The sequence below is a fragment of the Lemur catta genome, chromosome 11 (assembly GCF_020740605.2).
Source record: "Lemur catta isolate mLemCat1 chromosome 11, mLemCat1.pri, whole genome shotgun sequence".
Lineage (NCBI taxonomy): Eukaryota > Metazoa > Chordata > Mammalia > Primates > Lemuridae > Lemur > Lemur catta.
Genome location: NC_059138.1, coordinates 71,198,429 through 71,223,299, shown reverse-complemented (window position 1 = coordinate 71,223,299; position 24,871 = coordinate 71,198,429). Strand labels below are relative to the sequence as shown.

At 35.2% G+C, this 24,871-nt stretch overlaps 1 protein-coding gene across 1 annotated transcript in view; it reads right to left on the bottom strand.

Annotated features, from left to right (window-relative positions):
* The window catches only part of PALS2 (protein associated with LIN7 2, MAGUK p55 family member), a 107,208-nt gene that overhangs the window by 44,092 nt on the left and 38,245 nt on the right, over positions 1-24,871 (bottom strand). Inside the window, exon 2 of the mRNA XM_045564349.1 lies at positions 8,991-9,112. Within this exon, the coding sequence (XP_045420305.1) occupies positions 8,991-9,107 (117 nt within the window). The 5' untranslated portion in view covers positions 9,108-9,112. The remainder of the gene's footprint in view (positions 1-8,990; positions 9,113-24,871) is intronic.

Here is a 24,871-nt window from a genome sequence, read left to right as displayed (position 1 = left end):
TGTTCATCACTTTAAACATTTATCATTTCTTTGTGTTGACAACATTCAAAATCTTCTCTTCTAGCTACCTTGAAATGTATACTACATTGTTATTTGTGAGTCACCCTGTGTATCAAATATATCTTAAACAAATAAAGATATACAACCTCACTCGTGAGAGAAGTGCAAACTAAAACTATAATGAAACACCCTTTTTCTTCTTAACAAATTGGCAAGAATAAAAATCCTGATAATATACCATGTTGGTGACAATATGGGAGAAGACAGGCACTCTCACTTTTTTTTCCCCAGTGGAAACATACTGGTGAACAATCTGGCCATATCTACCAAAATTATAGTGATTCTTCTAAGATTTAGCCTAAACATATATACATACATGTATAAAATAACATAGCAAAATTATAGATTATACCATGACTTGTAAGAAAAAAGATCATCTAAATATCTATCAGCAGGTGTACTAAAAAAAAGAAACCTGTACGTTATTTGTATAATGGAATAGTATGGCACCTTTACAAAGAATAAAGTTGCTCTATAGGTACTGATATGGAATCTTCTGCAAAAATCAAGGTTTAGAACAGGCAGTATTAAACCCACAACCTCCAATATGTTTACTAGTACTAGATGCTTCTCTCTGAGATCAGAAACAAGACAAAGATGTGTACTCTTACCATTTCTATTCAATATTTGTACTGAAGGTTATAGTCAGGTAAATTAGGCAAGAAAAAAAAAAAAGCCTTACAATCCAGATTGGAAAGAAAGAAGTAAAACTATCTTTATTCAGATGACATAACCTTGTATTTAGAAAGTGCTAAGGAGTCCACTAAAAGACTACCAAAACCAATAAAGAAGCTCAGCAAGGTTGCAAGATACAAGATCAATGTACAAAAGTCAATTAATTGTATGTCTACACACTAGAATGAAAAATCTGAAAATGAAATTAAGAAAACAATTCCATTCACAATAGCATCAAAAAGAATGAAATACTTAGGAGTAAATTTAACAAAAGTGCAAAACTTATACTCTGAAAACTACAAAACATTGTTGAAAGAAATTCAAGATTTAAATAAATGAAGAATCATCCCATGTTCATGGATTAGAAGATTTAACATTGCTAGGATGGCAGTACTTCCCAGAATGATTTACAGATTCAAGGCAATGCCTATCTGAATCCCAGCTGAATTCTCTGTAGAAACTGACAAACTCATTCTAAAATTCTTAGGAAAATGCAAGGAACCTGAAACAGCCAAAAAAATCCTAAAAAAGAATAAACCAGCAGTACTCACACTTCCTGATTTCAAAACTTCCTACAAAGCAACAATTATTAAAACAACTCCAGTCCCATCTAGCCTTCCTGTTTCACCTAAGCGGGGAGGGGTGGAAACAAACTGAGAAGCACTTAGGATGGTCACAGCCTAGGGCACAGGCTCACTAAAAGATCAAGACCTAATCATAGGAATACAAAACACTTCTCCTCCTCCTCATACCTCATAACACATCAGTAGGGTTCTGATATAAAAACAGGGAATACAACTGAAAGGACCGCACATCTTAGACCTTATTTAACAAGAAGTCTCTTAAGACAATGGAAGAGACAAAAACAAGGCATCAGAGGAAATTTTAGTTTCTGACAGACACCTATAGCAACAGTAAACACAGCCTAACTCCTACTCAGATAAACATAAACCTCACACTAAAAGCTTATTTACCTCGCTCCATTTTACCCAGTACATTATGTCCATCTTTCAATAAAAATTACAAAAACACAGTTTGAAGAGTAAGAGCAAGCATTAGAACCAGACTCACATATGGCAGAGATGTTACATGATAATTCTATCAGACTGGTAATTTAAAAACACTATGACTACTATGCTAAAGGCCCTAATGGAAAAAGTGGATAATATGTAAGAACAGATAGGTAATATAAGCAGAGAAATGGAAACTCTAAGAATCAAAAGGAAGCTAGACATAAACACTGTAACAAATAAAAAAATGGCTTCAACAGGCTCATATTAGAAATAGCTGAAGAAAAAAATCAGTGAGCTTGAAAACATGTCAATAGAAACTACTAAAAGTGAAATACAAATAAAAAAAGAATGAAAATGACAGAACAGAATATCCCAGAATTGTGGGACAATTACAAATGGTTTACCAGAAGAGTGAAAGAAACAGAAAAAATATTTGCAGCAATAATGACGGAGAATTTTCCAAAATTAGTGAAAGACACCAAACCACAGACTCAGGAAGCTCAAAGAGCACTAAGCAAGATAAACACCAAAAAGAGGTAGGCATACCATATTCCAACTGCAGAAAATAAAAAACAAAGAGAAACTCTTGAAAGCATCCAAAGGGGAGAAAAACATCTTACTTATGTAGGAACAATCTTAAGAATTACATTGGACTTCTCTTCAGAAACCACGCAGATAAAAGAGTAGAGTGAAATACTTAAAATGTTGAAAGACAAAGCCCCACCAATCTAGAATTATCTACCCAGTGAAATTATCATTCAAAAATGAAGAAGAAATTCCTTTCCAAATAAACAAAAATTAAAGGAATTTGACGCTAGTACAACTGCCTTGCAAGAAATGTTAAAAAGAAGTTTTTGAGAAAGAAAGAAAATTATATAAGTCCAAAACTCAGACAGATCTACATAAAGAAGAGCACTAGGCCAGGCGTGGTGGCTCACACGTGCAATCCTAGCCCTCTGGGAGGCCAAGGCAGGAGAATTGCTTGAGGTCGAGTTCAAGACCAACTTGAGCAAAAGCAAAACCCTGTCTCTAAAAAAAACAGAAAAATTAGCCAGGTGTGGTGTGTGCACCTATAGTCCCAGTTACTCAGGAGGCTGAGGCAGGAGGATCACTTGAACCCAGGAGTTTGAGGTTGCAGTCAGCTGTGATGACACCTCTGCACTCTAGCCTGGGCAACGGAGCGAGACTTTGTCTCAAAAAAAAAAAAAAAAAAAAAAAAAGGAATAGCACTAGAGAAAAAATAAAGGTAAAATAAAATCTTTTATTTTTCTTATTCTTAATTGGCTTATTAGATAATAGTTTGTTGACAATCATAATAGCAACAATGAATTTGCTCAGTATAGCTTATGGACAAATGAGATGAATGGCAGCAATGTTATAAGGGACAGGAGGGAGAAATGGGAAATATTCCGACATAAGGTAGTCACACTACACATGAAGTGGTGTAGTGTTATCTAAATGTAGTTTAGATTGCAAATGCATACTGCAAAATCAAGCAAAACCACTAAAAAGTTTTTAAAAAGAATTATAATATGTTGAGAGGAGAAAAAAATGAAATCATATAAAATGCTCAGTTAAAGCAGAGAAGGCAGAAAATGAGTGGGAGACAAAAAAAAGAAGGCAGGCAGGAAGGCAAACAGGCAGGAAAAAAGGAATGAAAGAAGGAAAGAAAAAACAAGGGCAGCAAATAGAAAACAATAACAATATGGAAGATATTAATCAAATTCTATCAATAATCACTTTAAAAATCAATGCCCACCAAATAAAACAGAGTAGATAAAAAAAAATAAGATTCAAGTATATGTTGTCTACAAAAAACTTGCTTTAAATGTAAAGATACAGGTAAATTAAAAGTAAAGGTATAGAGAAAGATACACCATCTAACATTAATCAAAAGAAAGCTGGAGTTCCTATTTTTAATTTCAGACAGAAGAGACTTCAGATCAAGAAAAATTATTGGGAACAAAGGGGCATTATGTAAAAATAAAAGGGATAATTCTCCAAGAAGATATAACAATCCGATGTACATAATATATGTGTCTAACAACAGAGCATTAAAATATGAGGCAAAATCCAGCAGAACTGCAGGAAAAAAGAGATTAATCCACTAATATACTTGGAGGTTTCAACATCCCTCTGAGGCATAGCTCAGAGATATTGTAGGATTGGTTCCAGATTACCACAGTAAAGCCATACAACATTAAAGTGAGTCACACAAATTTTTTGGTTTCCCTGTGCATACAAAGGTTATGTTTATACTGTACTGTAGACTATTAAGTGTGCAATAGCATTATGTCTAAAAAACAATGTACATATCTTAATTAAAAAAATGCTTTAAACCTAAAAAAGTGCTAATGATCATCTAAGCTTTCAGTAACTTGTAATCTTTTTGACAGTGGAGGGTCTTACGTCAATGTTGATGACTACTGATTGATCAGCGTGGCAGCTGCTAAATGTTGGAGTGGCTGTGGCAATTTTTTAAAATGAGACAACAATAAAGGTCACTGCATTGTTTGGCTCTTCCTTTTATGAAAGACTTCTCTGTGGCATGTAACGGTGTTTGACAGCATTTTACCCACAGTAGAACTTCTTTCAAAATTGGAGTCAATCCTCTCAAATCCTGCCACTGCTTTATCAAGTTTATGTAATATGTTAAATCCTCTGTTGTCATTTTAACAATGTTCACAGAATATTCACCAGATTTCATTTCAAGGAATCACTTTCTTTGCTAATCCATAAGAAGCAAGTCCTCATCCATTGAAGTTTTATTATAAGATTGCAGCAATTCAGTCACATCTTCAAGCTCTACTTCTCTTGCTACTTTCACATCTGCAGTGACTTCCTCCACTTAAGTTTTGAACCCCTCAAAGTCATCCATGATGGTTGGAATTTACTTCTTCCAAACTCCTCTGAATGTTGATATTTTGAACTCTTCTCATGAATCACATATGTTCTTAATGGCATCTAGAATGCTGAATCCTTCCAGAAGGTTTTCAATTTACTTTGCTCAGATCCATCAGAGGAATCACTATCTATAGTAGCTATAGCCTTATGAAATGTATTTCTTAAATAATAATAATAAGTCAAAATTACTCCTTGAACCATGGGCTGCTGAATGGATATTGTATTAGCAGGCATGAAAACAACACTAATTTCTTTGTATATCTCCATCAGAGCTGTTGGGTGACCAGGTTCATTGTCAATGAGCAGTAATATTTTGAAAGGAATCTTTTTTTCTGTGTAGTAGGTCTCCACAGTGGGTTTAATATATTCAGTAAAGCATGATGTAAACAGATGTGCTGCCATACAGGCTTTGTTCTTCCATTTAAAGAACACAGGCAGAGCAGATTTAGCATAATTCTAAAGGGCCCTAGGATTTTCAGAATGGTAAATGAACATTGGCTTCAACTTAAAGTCACCAGCTACATTAGCCCCTAACAAAAGAGTCAGCCTGTCCTTTGAAGCTCTGAAGCCAGGCATCAACTTCTCTGTAGCTAAGAAAGTCCTAGATGGCATGTTCTTCCAATACAAGGCTGTTTCATCTACATGGAAAATATGTTGTTTACTGTGTCCACTTTCATCAATGATCTTAGCTAGACCTTCTGGATAACTTGCTGCAGCTTCTCCATCAGCACTTGCTGCTTCACCCTACACTTTTATGTTATGGTGATGGCTTCTTTCCATAAACCATTAGCAGAGAACTAATCTCTGCTAGCTTCAAACTTGTCTTTTGCGGTTTCCCCACCTCTCTCAGACTTCATAGAACTGCAGAGTTAGGGCCTTACTCTGAATTCGGCTTTGACTTAAGGAAATGTCGTGATTGCTTTGATCTTCTATCCATACCTCTAAACCTTTGTGCATATCAGCAATACGGCTCCTTTGCCCTCTTATCATTTGTGTTCACTGGAGTAGCACTTTTAATTTCCTTCAAGAACTTTTCCTTTGCCTTCACAACTTGGTAACTCTTTGGCACAAGAGGCCTAGCTTTTGGTCTAGCTTGGTTCTGACATGCCTTCCTCACTAAGCTTAATCATTTCTAGCTCTTGATTAAAAGTGAGAGACGTGCAACTCTTCCATTCACTTGAACACTTAGAGGCCAATGTAGGGTTATTAATTGGCCTAATTTCAATATTGTGTCTTGGGGAATAGGGAATTTTGAGAAGAGAAAGAGAGAAGTGAGAATGGCTGGTGGAGGGAGCAGCCAGAATATACACACAACATTTATCAATTAAGTTCAGTGTTTTATAGGGGATGGCTTGTGGCACCCCAGAACAATTGTAACAGTAACATGAAAGATCACTGATCATAGATCAATATAACAGATACAATAAAGTTTGAAATACTGCAAGAATTACATGAATGTGACACAGACACAATGAACACATGCCGTTGGAAAAATGATGCTGATATACTTGCTCAATGCAAGTTGCCACAAATTTTTGACTTATAAAAAATGCAGCATCTGCAAAGCACAATAAAGTACAATAAAATGAGGTATGCCTATATTTCCTCTTCCCCCTCCTCTTTCTTTATGAGATACTAATTACACACATGTTAGATCTTTTGAGTATATCTCACATAGTCTCTGTTCTTTTTTTCATTCTCTCTTTTCTGAGTTTCAGTTTGAATGTTTTCTATTGACCAGTCTTCAGATTCACTAATTTCCTCTTCTGCTGTGTCTAGTCTTCTATTAAACCCATTGTATTAGTCCATTTAGCACTGTTACAAAGAAAATACCTAAGGGTGGGTGATTTATAAAGAAAAGAAGTTTATTTGGCTCATGGTTCTGCAGACTGTACAAGAAGCATTGCACCAGTGTCTGCTTCTAGTGAGGGCTTCACCAAGCTTCCAATCAAGGCAGAAGGTGAAGGGGGAGCAGAGGTGTCACATGGCCAGAGAAGGAGCAAAGAGGGGGAGGGGGAGGTACCGGGCTCTTAGACAACCAGCTCTCAAGTGTGAACTAATAAAGTAAGAACTCATTAATTATCTCAAGGAGGGCACGAAGCCATTCATGTGGGATCTGCCTCTATAACCCGAACACCTCCTCCAGGCCCTGCATTCAACAGTTGGGATCAAATTTCAACAGGAGATTTGGAGGGGCCAAACATCTAAACCATATCACCCATCAAATGAGCTCATTTCAGGTATTGTATTTTTGATTCTAAAATGTCCATTTGGCTATATTTTATTTTGATTTTCTAGTAAAATAGAATAGTACCTGTCATTTTTCTCTTTTCTTCTGTTAAAAATATATTAATAAATTATTTTTAAATCCTTATATACAAACTCTAACTGAAGGACCATCTATGGAAATGCCTCTCTTGTTTTCTAATTATTGGTTACATGTTCCTGTCTTTCTGCATGTCTAGCAGGGCATGCCTCTCTTTTTTCCCCTACTTATTATACTGAGCATGTTGACCAGCTGTGACTTACTATCTCTGTCTTGGAAGCCGATGTCCTCCCTTATTCCTGGAATTTCTCTACCTACATTGCTGGAGTACTGAACTACCATTGCTTTTACTTATTGAAAATCTGCTTGAATACTGGATATTACTGGGAAAGTCTGGTCTTTATTTTATCTTTATCACCAGGAGTACTATAGCACCTTCCCCGCTCAAAAGCCATCTAACCATTTCATCTGTTAAGAATAATGAACAACATAATCCTGACAGGCCAACATCAGTGGCACAAAACCAATAAATTTTTATTCACAGAGTTTCTTAAGAATAAATACACACACACATACAGACACTCTAATATGCTGTGCTGTAGTAGATAGAGCACAGAATTTGAAGACAGAACACCTGGCCTAAATGTCATCTCTATCATTTACTAGCAAAGTGATCTTAGGTAGAACACTTAACCTACTTTAAGTTTTAGTTTTCATTTATAAAGCTATGACAAAGACAAAATAGTACAACATATATTTTAAAAACCTTTGTAAACTATGCCTTACATAATATTATTACATGGTTTACAAATCTACTGATCGAAAGCCAGAAATTAAATAAACACGGAGACAGGGGCACAACAGACACATGGACAATACAAACTGACAATCAACCATGTGACATCAAGGGAAGAGTGAAAATCTATTTTAAAAGTACCATAAAACCTTGGGTAAGCCACTTAATATAGGCATAAACAGCTACTACTTATTTCAACAGACCCTAGAGCTATTACTTTACCTTAACATAGTAGTGATTAATGTTTATGACGAGAAGTTTGAATCTGAAAGTAAAAGCTTGTATATTATTAAAATATAAAAACATCTAATAAACTTTGGAAAGACTACAATCAAAAATAATTAAATAAAAATTCCGGTTGGATGATTTGCAAGTGGATTTGTTTCTACTTAGGAGCCTTTACCATGTGACCATACAAATAAGTTTGTGAATAAAATGAAGTATCTGCACCATTAATTTACTCTTACTAACGGAAAACTTTGTAAAAGATATTTTTCAGAAATCTTGGAAGAAAACAAGTAACAGACTATGGCTAAAAAAAGATCACAAAAGAGGGTAAAATCAACATTCTCAGAGAGCAAAAAGTAAAAGGAATGATGGGATGGCTACATGAAGGAAAGGTCAGGGAAGGCATGTGGCACAGTTCTTGAAAGCAAGAATCACTCGGGGAACTCTAAAGATGGGATAACAGGGTTGTGAAGCAGGTAATACACTAAGCTTTAATGATGTTAAAATTTCTATGTTAAAAATTTTTATGGGGAAATAGTACACAGAAGTGAAATAAAATTGTACCAAAAATGGTTATAAATATTTATGAATAAGTTAAGGCAATTACTCCAGAGTTGACCAAGGAAACAGACTTAAAATATCAGGGGTATGCAAGAAAAAACAAGATTTCAAAAAAAGTACTAAATAAAGGAAATATTTATTATAAAAAAAAACCAGGTACCTCCCTGTTATTAAAAACAGAAATAGGACCAGGATCTTTTTCACAAATTCTGCTGTAACACAAACTGTGCAGACATGATTTCTCTGAACCTTAAAAGTGATAGGCCAAAACTAAGGGTCATTTCATCCTATATTTAAGACAGAATAGAAAAGGCAACAGTGGCCTCATTTTTATATACATTAAGATTTCATTATGTGGTAAGTGTTATTATTTGCTAACTAAACCAAAGGTTTATCAACCACCTTCTAAAACAGTAATATCTGAAAAAAATCTCTGTAAAGACAATTTTCAAAATAATTCAGTAATCTTGTGAATAAACCAATATACCTTAGCAAGTGATTTTACAATAGGATTCTCCATGATTCCCTTGAGGAAAATTAGGTCTATTTCTTCTGCTCCTGTAGATGAGGGCAGCTCCGTAAGGTTTTCCAAGACTTGCTGCATTGCTGCTGAAATAAAAGCAACATAAAAAAAAAATAAAAACTTAAATTTCAAGCCATTATGGGGTAACATTATTTTTAAAAATGCAAATAAATAGACATTAAGAATGGTCTTTTTAAAAATCACATTTTTAAAAACTGAACTGTTAAACAGTGTGAATTTCGAGCTGACTTCCCATGAATTAGAAGGATTGATTTTTACATGCAATTTGGGCTTTATCAGACTACCTATACATACTTACAACCTTGCACTTGCTTTATATTTTTCAAATTTAAAAACATTACTCAAGAAGAAATATAAAATCTGAATAGACTTATAAGAAGTAAAAAGATAGATTTACTAGTCAAAAAACTTCCCACAAGCCCAGAACAAGCATTCAGTGGTGAATTCTATCAAACATTTAAAGAGGAATTAAAACCAACACTTCACTAACTCTTCCAAAAATTAGACAAGGGAACACTTCTCAACTCATTCTATGAGGCCAATTATCTTGACACTAAATCCAGACAAAGACAGAACAAGAAATTATAGCCAATATATCTTATAAATACAAATACAAAAATCTTTAACAAAATCCTAACAAACTGAACCCAGCAACATTTAAACAGGATTGTACACAAGGACCAAGTTCAGTTTATCCCAAGAATAAAAGAGTGGCTCACCATATGAAAATCACGTATACCATATAAACAGAACAAAGAATAAAAACCAAATGACATCTCAATAGACAAAAAAGTATCTGACAAAGTTGAAAACCTGCATGATAAAAACATTCATCTAACTAGAAATAGAAGGGAAATTCCTCACCCTTGATAAAAGGCATCTATGAAAAACCTGCACCTAACATCACACTTAATGGTGAAAGACCATTATGCTTTTCTCCTAAGGCCAGGAATAAGACAAGGTTGTCTACTTTTGCCATTTCTATTCAACTTTGTATTGGAGGTTCCAGCCAGGGCAGTTTATCCACAAAAAGAAATAAAAAGCATCCAGACTGGAAAGGAATAAGTAAAACTATCTTTATTTGCAGATGTTATCATCTTGTATATGGAAAATCCTTACACACAAAAAATTTATTAGAATTAATAAGTTCACCAAGGCTTCAGGATACAAGATCAAAACACAGCAACTGTATTTCTATATACTAGCAACAAACAATCCAAAAATGAAATTAAGAAAACCAGTCTTTTCATAGTAGCATCAAAAACAATAATGAGAAATTAATGTAACAAAAGTAGTATAAAATTTGTATCCTGTAACTATAAAGTATCATGGAAAAAATAAAAGAAGACCTAAATAAATGGAAAGACATCCCATATTCATGGACTGGAAGACTTAATGTTATTAAGATGGCGATAGTCCTCAAACTGATCTACAGGTTTAATGCAATCTCTATTAAAATCTCAGCTCCCTTTTTTTTTTGCAGGAATTGACAAGGTCATCCATAATTCATATAAAAACACAAGATACCCAGAATAGCCAAAAAAATCTTCAAAAAGAAGAACAAAGCTGGAGAATTCATACTTCTCAATTTCAAAACTCATTAAAAAAGTTATAGTAAGCAAAACTCTGTGGGTGTAGCATATAGACAGATAACTAGAGTCTAGAAATAAATCCATAAATTTATGGTCAATTGATTTTTGACAGAGTGGCAAGACAATTCAATAAAGAATAGTTTTTTCAACAATTGGTGGTAGAATTGGATATGCACATCTAAGAGAGTGAAGCTAGAACTCTTCCTCGTTCAGTATTATAGTCTTAATTTTATTAGGACTAATTTTATTAGTTTTAAGTCCTTTTGATGTTTCTTTACAATAAATTTACTAATACAGCAATTGTTTTTAATATTAACTTTTTTATTAAAATAAAATACACTGCTCGAAGTCAGATGGTACTACTAAATGGCTTATGATGAACTATAGCAGTTCTTTGTTCCGTGCTGCCCACCCTTCTCTCAACTTATCTTACTCCTCAAAAGTAATTACTATGCATTCATTAGCCGTTTCTCTTAATCAGATCATTAATGGTTCTTTTATTCCTGGATAATATGCTAATAGTGCTACTTTTTGACTGACCCATTTTGGACATTATGTATTTTCTGTTAGAATACTAGAAGTTTAAGCTTTTACCTTCTCTTCAGACTCTCAATTTGTTATAAAAACAATAATGATTTTCATATGGAACATTTTTCCAAATGTTCCAACAAAGTTTTTCGCACTTCTATATTTTTCCAAATGCTAAAATATTTTTCTAGTACTCTATCAGATCTATTTCCTAACTCCTATTCCTGATATCCATCCCAAAGCATTCCTTTCTTGTGCTTTAATTGGGATAGGTTCATCTATAGGTCTCCTACCCAGTCTGCGTAAATGACTGACAATTTTGGAAGAGATGAACAGGAGCATAATGTACACTGGAAACGAGGAGGAAACCCAGTATTGGACTAAGATGAAGAAAAAAGACACTAGGAAATAAAGAATAAAATCAACCCTTATTTCATAAAGTTGTTTAACAAAGTTCAAAGTACCTTTATGTGGGCAGAGAACAATAAAATCAATTTCTAAAAGTACTTTTGCCCTGTAGCTATAAATGTACTTAGCTATACTTCTCATGATTACTTATTTCTCTTTCCTTTGACATTTTACATTTGTCTTTATTTTTAACTTTTATTATGAAAAATTTCAAACACATACAAAGGAAAACAGGATAATATGAAACCAACAATTATCAGCTCTGAATAGCAACTCAAGGCCAATCTTGTTTCATACCCCTATATACTTTCTACCTACATGACTTTGAAGCAAATCCCAGATACAGTATTTCAGTGTACATTTCTAAAAGATCAGATTCTTTTTAAACAATGTAACCAAAATGCTGTTGGCATACCTACAAAATTAACAATAATTCCTTAATATTATCATGTATCTAGTCAGTATTCAAATCCCCAGTTGTACTGAACATTTAAAAGAAAATGTATCTTTTATCAGTGGTCCCAACCTTTTTGGCACCAGGGGCCAGTTTCATGGAAGACAATTTTTTCACGGATCTGGGTGAGGGGACGGTTTGGGGATGATTCAAGTGTATTACATTTATTGTAAACTTTATTTCTATTTTTATTGCACTGTAATATATAGTGAAACAATTATACGACTCACCATAATGCAGAATCAGTGGAGCCCTGAGCTTGTTTTTCTGCAACTAGATGGTCCCATCTGGGGGTGATGGGAGACAGTGACACCTGAAGTGTGTTGCTGATATATCCAGTCTACTCCGTAATCTTGTTTCAGTTGCTGTCACTGCAGAAAACCCTGCTTCACAAAGTTAGGATGTTGGAAATGGAAGCAGGCTTTTCAGTGCTTTTGTGGAAATCTCAGGATATTCTGCCTTGACTTTAATCCAGAACATATGGAGATTTGAAATTGTCTCAAAAATACTTTTAAGTCTAACATCATTTGCAATCTCAAACAGTTGATCCTCTTCTAGCACAGCCCAAGTCAATTCACCTGGCTTATCCACAAATGGGTCACAGATCCATTCCTTCCCAGTTTGGGGGTCTTTAGTGGTTGGGAAGTAATGTTCAAACTCTTTTGAAAGCTGAGACAGGTATTATGCACCAGCTGGGAGAAAGAAGGCGCTGGCTCAGTCTCTTTCAAAATCTCTGCTAATGTTTGAAGCATGTCAAAAATCTCAATGTTCATTCATCGCCCCCCTAATTCCAGTTTGTCTTTGAATGCAGCCACTGTATCTGCATTGAACACAGTTGTGGATCTCCTCTGAAGTGACAGATCGAGTTCGTTGAGCAGGTTGAATATGTCATACAAGCAAGCAAATTTTGTGACCCATTCTGCCATAGCAGTGACTGTTCTTCTAAAAGAAATCTGTGGAGTGGCTCTCATAACTCAAAAACTCTGGCCAGTGATCTACCTTTAGAAAGTCATCTCACTTCTGTGTATAAAAGAAGACATGTGTGCTCTGCATCCACTACCTCACAGAACTACGTTGAACAGACATGGAGTTAAGGGCATGTACATTAATGTGGTTGATCATTAATTACATCCTGCAAAACGTTTAGTTCAGTTGACATTTTTTGGCTAGCCAGCATTTCTCTATGGATGATACAGTGCATAGAATCACATACAGAAGCGACCTCCTTGACCCGAGTAGTGAAACCAGAAAGCCATCCAGTCATGGCAGCCACTCTGTGCATATACCAACATACAATGACCAATTCAGTTTTCCTGACATGTAATCATTCAAAGACTTGAACAGTTCTGTAGCTGTGATGTTGGCTGGCAACAAAAGTGCACATGACATATCCTCAAGCACATCCTCCTGAAAAATATATCCCACAAAAACAAACACTGTTGCCTTATTGTCAACATCAGCAGACTCATCAACCTGGATTGTGTACCATGGTGACTCACTAATCCTAGCAATTGTGGCTCAATATCCTCTGCTGTTTCATCAATTCATCTAGGTATGGTGCTAGCCAAAAGAGGAACATGTGCCACCATTTGAACTGCAGCCTCTCTTAAAAGTTCAAGGCAAATGTCCTTAGCAGCTGGCAGGATCAACTCTTCACTAATAGTAAGGGCTTTTAAGCTCTATCCATGCGGTTAGCCACTAAGAATGATGCTCTCAGTGCAGACACATTTGATGAAGTGGTGGCCTCCAATAATTGCTTCTGTTCTTCATGTTCACGTTTTTTTCTTTTGAAAAAACTCCAAAGGCTTGTCTTTTACTGCAGAGCACTTGGGCTCCATGTGGCGAAGCAGTTTTGAAGATTTCACGGCTTTTTTGGCTAGCCGGTCAACACATGTCACACAAAGTGGGCTTACAGAATGTGAATCACCTGTTGCAATGAACCCTTAATTTAAGCAGGACTCTTGGTATTTTCTTTTAAATGCAGCTTTCATTTTGTTGGCAGTCTTAGAGTCTTCTGCTGTCTCATCATTGGGTCTTTCCCCCTTTTCAAAGAAGCTCTCCAGTGATGTTTATTTTTTAATCATTTTTGCTAGGGTTAGCTTCTGGGCTTACCAAACCTGTGACTGAGACAAGTTCACAGTGTGGGAAAAAGGCACAGATGGATGTGGTAAATAAAAGGTGGGCCACACGCAGACTAAAATAAGTGTCAGATTCTGACTTAAAGCCTGCCACCAGATGCAGCTTAATTGTCACTTGCCACTCACTGATAGGATTTTGATATGAGTCTGCAAGCAATTGATTTATTATGGTCTCTGTGCTGTCAAACCTCTCTGCTAATGATAATCTGTATTTGCAGCCACTCCCTAGCATTAGCATCACCACCTCACCTCCACCTCAGATCATCAGGCATTAGATTCTCATAAGGAGCATGGAACCTAGATCCCTCACATGCGCAGTTTACAGTAGGGTTCATGCTCCTATGAGAATCTAAAGGCAAGGCTGATCTGACAGGAAGCAGAACTCAGCGGGTGATGCAAGTGAAAGGGAGCAGTTGTAAATACAGATGAAGCTTTGCTTGCTCCCCCACTGCTCACCTCCTGCTGTGTGGCTCAGTTCCTAAGAGGCCACAGACAGGTCAGCCCAGGGTTGGGGACCACAATTCTATATTGATTCTTGAGGTGCTTGATTTTTTATTGGTGCTTAATTAAGTGGGTAGAAAAGTGATAGAGATTGTAAAATATATCCTTGGTCGTTTTGAAGATCTTCATAAGTTGTTACTGATTCTTGATTATATGGAATTTAACTGAAACACTAATAAACTGCCAATGTTCCTTGTTCTAGAAAAGGAATCTTAAATATTATAATCTTATAATGCTGTCAACCATTCCTAAACGAATTTGTACATTTGGTGGATTTCTAATCAAAACACAATACATAGTTCTTTCAACTATGTTATCCTAAAAGCATATGAAAAGATAAGCAAAAGAATGTGATAAAATTATAATAAAGAATAATGAGAGATGGCCCCCATCGCAATTTACTAAAAGAGTGACTCTGCAGAGTCCTCCACAAATGTTATGAACAATGGAGTCTGCTATTACTTTTTTCAGAAATCTTTTCTGCTGTTTCTTTGTTTAAAATGGAAATAACTGTCCTTTTTGTTACCTTCACAGTTCTTTCTTCCCCACACTTCAAATAAAGGATTTAATACTTTCATGATTAAAAAAAAGAGCAATAGGAAAGAATTAACCCTATAAAAATTAAAACACAAAATAAATCTATAATAATTACACAGACATGGATAACCACAAGATAACTCTAGTATATGTAAAAGCTTCATATATAAAGTATGAAGCTCTGTGGAGTGGGAACCTTGTAAAGTTAAGACAGGAGCCAGAGAATCAAAGAAGTGTCTTCCATTTTACTCAGATTCCAGGAAGAAAGGAAAGTCTCACAACTCAGAAAGTAAGTTACCTACAAGTTCCACTCCTCTAAAATCACCAGAGGATAGTCCCTTTAATTAGACCTTAGATTCAATGACATATAAATGAGATTCTTATTTAAGCTAGAGGAAAATTAATATTTAATCTAAATCCTTCAATTACAAATATAAACAAACCAAGAATCACCAAACACTTATGAAAACTAGCAGCAAGCATTAGACTCACCAAACTGAACAAAGAGAAGCACTAACCTCCAAAGCAACAGGAAGAAGGAAGAAGGAAGAAACAGAAGAAGAGAGAAAGAAAATAAAGATTAAATTATAATGAGCAGGAAGATCAAGCTGAATAATTCTCCTACTAAAAAAGGGCAAATAGAGGGGAAATATGAGAAAACTGCTATGAATCATGAAAGACTAAACTTTATATGGTAATGAGAAATCCAAAAATACAAAGACAGAATAAAAGGACAAACAAAAATCAATTAATAAAAAGATAAATATGATCAATAAGCCATTAAACAATAGTGAGGTCTTTCAAATGACCAATAAAAATAGAAAAATACTTGGCTAGTTTAAGAAAATATAAGATATGAAGAATGACATCAGTAAAACAGGTGACTAGAGTTACCTGACACTCATGTCCCACCCCCACAAGAAAGAACCAAGGCAATGAATAAACATTTAGATTTGATTGGAGTGTCTAAGAGAGAGTGCTGGAGTGCATCAGGGAATTGGAGAGGTATCCATGGTGACTGAAAGCCAAGGAGGGCAGTGTGGAGGCACCTGCCCCTGCTGCCCCCCATCCCCTAACTGGATTGGCCCAAAGTCAGGAGGAACTTCCCCTTGCAGAAACAAGGTAGGCAGAAGAACCTCACCAGCCCACATTGCTACCATAAACACCCACAGTCCTTACTACAGGAGAATCCCACAGCCCTCACAAATCCTGAGCCCAGTTTGGGGAGCTGCCAGGAATTCATGCAGCTGCATTGCCTCAGATTAGAGAACAAGATGTGCACTCCTCATCCCCTACCCATCCACTGTGAGCCAAGCTGCTGCAGCATGGCACCATCTTGAGACCAGAGACACTTTTGGAGTATACCCTGTACCTGTATAGCCCAGGGCCTCTGTCTTCATTCCACCAAGCCCAGATGGGCAGCTGAACACCACAACCCCAGCTGCACGGAGCCTGTGCAGCCCAGGATCAGCTCTGACTCTGGTCCTGCACAGCCGGGAAAGCAACACCTGCTACTTGCACTTCTAGCTGGAGAAAGTCTGGTGGACACAGTCAGGATAAACCGATTCTTGAGTCAGCCAAATTGCTGCATGCCCTCTCCTTAGAGAGAGAGGTCCCCAAGCAACTGACATATCCCCACACAGGCTGAGTGGCTGCATGCCTCTGTTCTGAACCTGAGAAACATCCTAGCAGGCTAATCTCCAAGAAACACACCCCTAGACTGGCTGCACATCTGCACCTGGGCCTGAGAAATACCCTAGTGGGCCCGTTTCCAACAGACATGCCCCCAGACCAGCTAAGCAGTTGTGTGCCAGGCCCAGGACCTAAAAAACAGCCCAGTGGGTCCACTCCCTTGGCCAGAAAAACAGCCTGGCAGTCCCACACCAGGCATTATGCCTCTAAGCTGGCTAAGTAGCCGTGTGCCTATAACACCAGCCAGAGTAAAAGCCCTGGTCCCAACCCCAGCAAGTTGGCCAAATCATCATGTGGACACATGCACCTCTGACCTGAGAAACAGCCTGGTTAGACCGGTGAACCCACCCCTAACAAAGCTGCACTCTTGTAGCCTGGGCCACTGAGATACTCACAAACATCACTAAGATGGATTATTAGCTGAAGAATCTTCATGGAGATTACACTAATGGATCCACCTAGAACCAAAAGCCAAGGCACCTGACCCAACAAACATCCTAAGATCCATTTATACAAATAAGTCTTTCCCTATGAAACTTACCCCACAAAATTGGAAGAAGTGACTATTCTACCAGATGCAAAGAAATCAATATAGGGATATATCAAACATGAAAAAGCAAGAAAACATGACACTTCCAAAGGAATATGATAATTTTCCAGTAACAGAGGAAATATACAAAATGTCATAAAAATAATTCAAAATAATAATCTTAAGGAAACTCAGATACAGAAGAATACAGATAGACAATTCAACAAAATGAGGAAAATAATTTGTGATTTGAATGAGTAATTTAATAAACAGATGAATATTTTTTAAAAACTCAAACAGAAATCTCAGAGGTGAAGAATTCAATGAATGAAATTAAAAAATACAATCAAGTGCTTCAACAACAGACTAGGCAAAGAAGAAGAAAGAATTTCTGAATTTGAAGACAGGTCTTTTGAAATAACTCAGACCAGGAAAAAAAAAAAAAAAAAAGGAAGAAAGAAAAGAAAAGAATGAGGAAAGACTACAGATACCATTAAGCAAACACATGATGAGAGTTCTAGAAGGAGAAGAGAAGAGAAAAGGTATAGAAAACATATTTAATGAAGTAATAGCTGAAAACTTTTCAAGTCATGGGAGAGAGATGAACATCCAGATCCAAGAAGCTCACAAGACCCTAAACAGATACAATCCAAACAGGTCCTCTCTGAGACACCTTATACTCTAATTGTTAAACATCAAATACAAAGAAAAAATACTAAAAATGTCAAAAGAAAACTGTGTAGTCACATTTAAGGGAATTTCCATTAGAATAACAGGAGATTTCTCAGCAGAAACCTTATAGGTGAGGAGAGAATGAGATGATATATTCAAAATATTGGAAGGAAATAAATTAAAAAAAAAAAAAAAACTGGCAGCCAAGAATACCCAGCAAACCTATCACTCAGAAATAAAGTCTTCTTCAGACAACTAAAAACTAAGGAATACATCACCACTAGACCAGCCTTACAAGAAATGCTCGAGACAGTCTTAAATCTTGAAGTGAAAAGATAATAACCACCATCTTGAAAACATGTTAAATTATAATATACAAAGAAGAGAAAGGACACAAACCTTGCCACTACAGAAACCCACCAAATTGCAAAAGTGACAAGAAAGGAACAAGGGACACATAAAACAACCAGAAGACAATGAATAAAATGACAAGAGTATGTCCTCACTTATAAATAATAATCCTGAATGTACGTGGATTAAATTCCCAATGTAAAAGGTATAGACTAGCTGAATGGATTAAACAAAAAAAGTCCCAACTATATGCTACCTACAAGAAACTCACCTCAACTGTAAAGGCACACATAAGCCAAAAGTGAAGGGATGGAAAAAGATATTCTATGCAAATGAAAACAAAAAGCTAGCAGGAGTAGCTATACTTATATCAGATAAAACAGACTAAGTCAAAAGCTATACAAAGAGAGAAAGAAGGACATGATATAATAAAAAGGATCAATTCAGCAAGAGGATGTAATGGCTATAAATATATATGCACCCAAAATTGGAGCCCCAGATACATAAAGCAAATATTATTAGATCTAAAAGGAGGGATAGACCCCAATATACTAATAGCTGGGAATTTGACAACCCACTCTCAGCATTGGAAAGATCATCTAAACAGATGATCAACAAACAAATATCAGATTTAAATGGCACCACAGACCAAATAGACCTAAGAGTAATTTACAGAACACTTCAACCAACAGCTGCAGAATACACATTTTTTTCATCAACACATGGAACATCCTCCAGAATTAGCACTATGTCAGGACACAAAACAAGTCTTGAAACTGTTTTAAAAATCAGAATCATATCAAGTATCTCCTCTAACCACAATGGAATAAAACTAGAAATCAATAACAAGAACATCATCCAAAACTATACAAATACATGGAAATACAACACATGCTCCCAATGACCAATGGGTGAAAGAAGAAATAATAAAAATTAAAAATATCTTGAGACAAATGAAAATAGAAACATAACATACCAAAACTTATGGGACACAGCAAAATCAGTATAAAAGGCAAGTTTATAGCAGTATATACCTACATCAGAAAAGTAAAAAGATTTCAAATAAACAATAATGCATCTGAAAGAACTAGAAAAGCAAATACAAATCAAACCCAAAAGTAGTAGAAGGAAAGAAATGATAAAGATCAGAGCAGAAACAAAATTGAGATTAAAAAATATAACACAAAAGATCAATGAAACAGAAAGTTGGTATTTTGAAAAGATAAACAAAAATCAACAAACCAATAGCAAGACTGATTGAAAAAAAGAGATGATCCAAATAAATAAAATCAGAAACAAAAAAGATGGCATAACAGTTACCACATAAATACAAAGGATCACTGAAGACTATCATGAGCAAATATATACCAATAAATTTGAAAACCTAGAGGAAATAGATAAATTCCTGAACACATACAACCTACCAAGATTGAACCAAGAATAGAAAACCTGTACAGACCAATAACAAATAACGAGATTAAATCAGTAATAAAAAGCCTCTCAACAAAGTAAGTCCAGGACAAGATGGCTTCACTGCTGACCAGTGCGTTCTATTTTCAAACTATTCAAAAAAAGTGAACTCGAGGGAAACCTTCCAAACTCACTCTACAAGGTCAACACAAGCCCGATACCAAAACCAGACAAGGATACTATAAAAAAAGAAATCTAAAGGCCAATATCCCTAATGAACACAGATGCAAAAATCCTCAAGAAAATACTAGCAAACTGAATCCAACAGCACACCAAAAAGATCATACACCATGACCACGTGGGATTTATCCCAGAAATGCAGAGATGGCTTAACATATGCAAATCAATAAACATGATGTATCACATCAACAGAATGAAGGGCAAAAACCATTACTATCATCATGACACAGAAAAATCATTTGATAAAGTTCAACGTGCCTTCGTGGTAAGAACTCTCAAAAATGACTTACGGAAGGAAAGTACCTCAACACAATAAAGGCCGTATATGACAATCCCACAGCTAATATATTGAATGGGGAAAAGCTGAAATCTTTTCCTGTAAGAAATGCAAAGACAAAAATGCTCACTCTCATCACTCTTACTCAACATAGCACTAGAAGTCCTAGCCAGAGTAATTAGGCAAGAGAAAGAAATAAAGGGCATCCAAATTGGAAAGGAGGAAGTCATATCGCTCCTGTTTGCAGATGTCATGATCTTATATATAGTAAGACCTAAAGACTCTATCAAAAAACTCTTAGAACTGATAAGCAAATTCAGTAAAGTTTCAGGCCACAAAATCAACATACAAAAATCAGTAGCATTTCTATACTCAAACAACAAACTAGCTGAAAAAGAATGGAAAAAGCCATTCCATTTACAATAACTACAAAAATATAAAATACCTAGGAATAAACTTAACCAAGGAAATGAAAGATCTCTACAAGAAAAACTATAAAACATGGATGAAGAAAATTGAAAAAGATACACAAAAATAGAAAGACATCCCATGTTTATGGACTGGGAAAATTAATATGGTTAAAGTGACTATACTACACAAAGCAATCTACAGATTTCATGCAATCCCTATCGAAATATCAATGGCATTCTTCACAGAAAAAGAAAAGACAATCCTAAAATTCATATGGTACCACAAAAGACCCTGAATAGCCAAAGCAATTCTGAGCAAAAAGGACAAAGCTGGAAGTATCACACTACTAGACTTCAAAATATGTTACAAAGCTATAGTAACCAAAACAGCATGGTACTGGCATAAAAACAGACACACAGACTAATGGAACAGAATAAGGAACCCAGAAATTAATCCAAGTACGTACAGTCAACTGATATTCAACAAAAGAACCAAGAACAAACACTAGGGGCAGGAAAGTTTCTTCAATAAATGATGCTAGGAAAACTAGATATCCATATGAAAAAGAATGAAACTAGACCCCCACTTCTCACCGTATACAACAATCAACTCAAAATGGATTAAAGACCTAAACATAAGGCCAGAAACTATAAAACTCTAGAAGAAAACATAGGAAAAATGCTTTAGGACATTGGTCTGAAAAAAGATTTAATGAGTAAGGCATTAAAAGCATGGGCAAAAAAAAAAAAGCAAAAATAAACAAATGGTATTATATCAAACTAAAAAGCTTCTACACAGCAAAGGGAACAATCAACAGAGTGAAGAGACAACCTACAGAATGGGAGACAATACTTGCAAACTATTCATCTGACAGGATTAATATCCACAATACACAAGAAACTGAAACATCTCAACAGCAAAAAACCAAAAAATCCAATTAAAAATGGGTAAATGATCTGAAGAGTCATTTCTCAAAAGAAAACACATAAATAGCCAGCAAACACATGAAAAAATGTTCAACATCACTAATCATCAGGGAAATGCAAATCAGACATCCTCTCACCCTAGTTAGGATGACTACTACCAAAAAGACAAAGGATGATAAGTGCTGGCAAGGATGCAGAAAAAAGGTAACTCTTACACACTGTTGTTGGGAATGTAAACTAGGACAGCCACTATGGAGAACAGTATGGAGATGCCTTGAAAAACTTTAAATAGAATTACCGCAGGATCTAGAAATCCTGCCACTGGGCATTTATTCAAAGTTAACGAAATCAGTATATGGACGAGATATCTGCATCCTCATGTTTACTGCAGTAGTATTCACAACAGCCAAAGTATGGAAGCAACCTAGGTGTCCAACAAGAGATAAATGTATAAAGAAAATGTGGTATATATACACAATGTAATATTATAATATTACCTATAAAAAAGAATGAAATCCTATCATTCCTAGCAACATAGACAGAACTGAAGGACATTACATTAAGTGAACCAGGAATGGAAAGTTAAACATCACATGTTCTTATTCATATGTGGAAGCTAAAAAAAGTTGATTTCATAGTAGTAAAAAGTAGAACTGAGGATACTAGAGGCTGGGAAGGGAAGGGGTAAGGGGATGGAGTGGATGGAGAGAGATTTGTTAATGGATACAAAATTAAAGCTAGATAGGAGGAATAAGCAAGTTCTAGTGTTTTATAGCACCATAGGATGACTACACTTAACAATACTATATATTTTCAAATAGAAGAGAGGATATTGAATGTTTCCAACACAAAGAAATGATAAATGTTTGAGATGAGAGATATGCTAAATACCCTCATCTGTCACTATACATTGTATGTACTGAAACATTACGATGTACCCCATAAATATGTACAATTATATTATGCGTCAGTTAAAGCATAAATAAGAAAAGACAAGACACAAGTAACATTAGGAATGAGATAAGAAAATAAATGGAGGTATAGCAATTAAAAATATAATGAATAATTTTATTTTAGTATCTAGTCAAGTACATGATTTTCTAGGAAAATGTCAATTATCAAAGTTTAGGAGAAAGAGGTAAAAAATAAAAATAGATCACAAAAGAAGAAATTGATAAGAGTCCAAAAATCCACTCTTTTACAGAGGCATGAGGCCTGTATAGATTTAAGAATAAATTCTATAAAACCTTCAAGAAAGAGATAATTTTTGTTTTTAAAACAAAACAGAAAAGATCAAAAGCTTTCCAATTTCTATGTGGACTTCAAAACTCAGTAAAAAAGGAAAATTGTATACTAAACTCACATATGAATATATATACAAATATCTTAAACATATTTGTAAATTGAATGTAGCATCTTAAAAGAATAATGATAATAACCAAATACAGTTTATCCTAGTAATGTAAAGATGGTTCAACATTAAGTATACAATGTAGTTTATTATCATGGAATAAGAAAAAAACCCACACTCATCTCACTACTTAAGAGACATCAGATAAAAATCCCAATTCTGATGGAAAATTTTACCTTAGTAAAAATAGAAGGAAACCAGAGTCATTTTATACCAGATTCTATAAGAAGCATCACACTTAATGGAGAAATGTCAGAAGCTTCACTATTAAAATCAGGAACTAGACAAAAATGCCCACTAAGACTAAAACTCTTCCAACCTGTACTTTTAAGTTTTAACTAATGTAGTAAGATAAGACATTTTTTAAAATGCAGATGATATAACTGTCTACTTAGAAAAGTCTCAAGGAATCAGTTGAAAAATTATTAGTTATGAGAGCTTGGATGGCCAGACCAGCAGTCCCCAACCTTTTGGCATCAGGGACTGTTTTCATGGAAGATAATTTTTCCACGGATGGTGGGGGGAATGGTTTTGGAATGATTCAAGCACATTACATTTATTGTGTACTTTATTTCTATTATTATTACATTGTAATATATACTGAAATAATTATACAACTCACCATAGGTTGGGGACTCCTGGACTAGACATAAAAGCAATACAGAAAATTCAAAAGTTTTCCTAAATGATAGTTATAACCAATTAAGGCTAAAGTTAAAATGTTCAGACAGATATGAGGAAAATCATAAAACTTATACTAAAGAACATTTGAAATAAATTGATTAAATGAAGAGACCATGTTCTAAGATTCAATACTGTAAAAATGCTAATTCTCTCCAAATTATTTTTTTTAAAAAAGGAACAAATCCTAATATTAATAGAAGTCCCAACGAGATTTTTGGATAAGGTTATTCTAAAATTTACCTGAAAGAGCAAATATGTAAAACTAGCCAATATGTTTTTTCAAAAAGCATAAATGTAGAGGGTACCTGCTATCAACTATAAAATCACTATAACTTAAAATAATGCAGTATTGCCATAGAAACAGACAAATCTTGAAACAGAGTAGCTAAATGAAACTTAATATACGATAAAGGTGACATTTCAAATCAGTGGGGTGGGGTTCAGTAAAATATGGTATAATAGATTGAATACTTGTGTTTAGAACCCTCCTCTTCAAATCTCTATTAAAACAGCAGCAAAGAATTAATAAAGGTAAAAAAAAAAAACCCCACATCAACAAAGAGAATAGCTAGAGAGAAAACACTGGACAAAAAATAAAAAATATTTCAAAGCTTGAAAGTGGTATGAGTAGAAACACACTTAGAGCAAAGAAAGCAGTAAATTCTACCTCCTAAATATTTGTGGAATCTATCAATTTCTTTCCACCACCCCCTAATGAGGCCTAGGCACCATCCTACCTTGCCGAAATTAACTACCATAATTAATTTAATTCCACAAGGAATTAAAATGTAAATTTTATGGCTTATCAACTTTTTAATACATCGATAGATTGAATTTGTACCACCGCTGTAGCTTCGGCCATACCAATCCTTCCCCAGCCCTGATGCAAAACTCTCCCTGCCACTACCACCACATATGTACAAACACCTTTGCATACCTAATCCATACTCATCCTTCAAGAGCAGAATTTCAATGTCCCTGATTGCCTCAATTAGGATAAAATCTAATATATATTTTCATAGTACTTCATAATTCTGATAAACCTATATAATCAAATATTTTG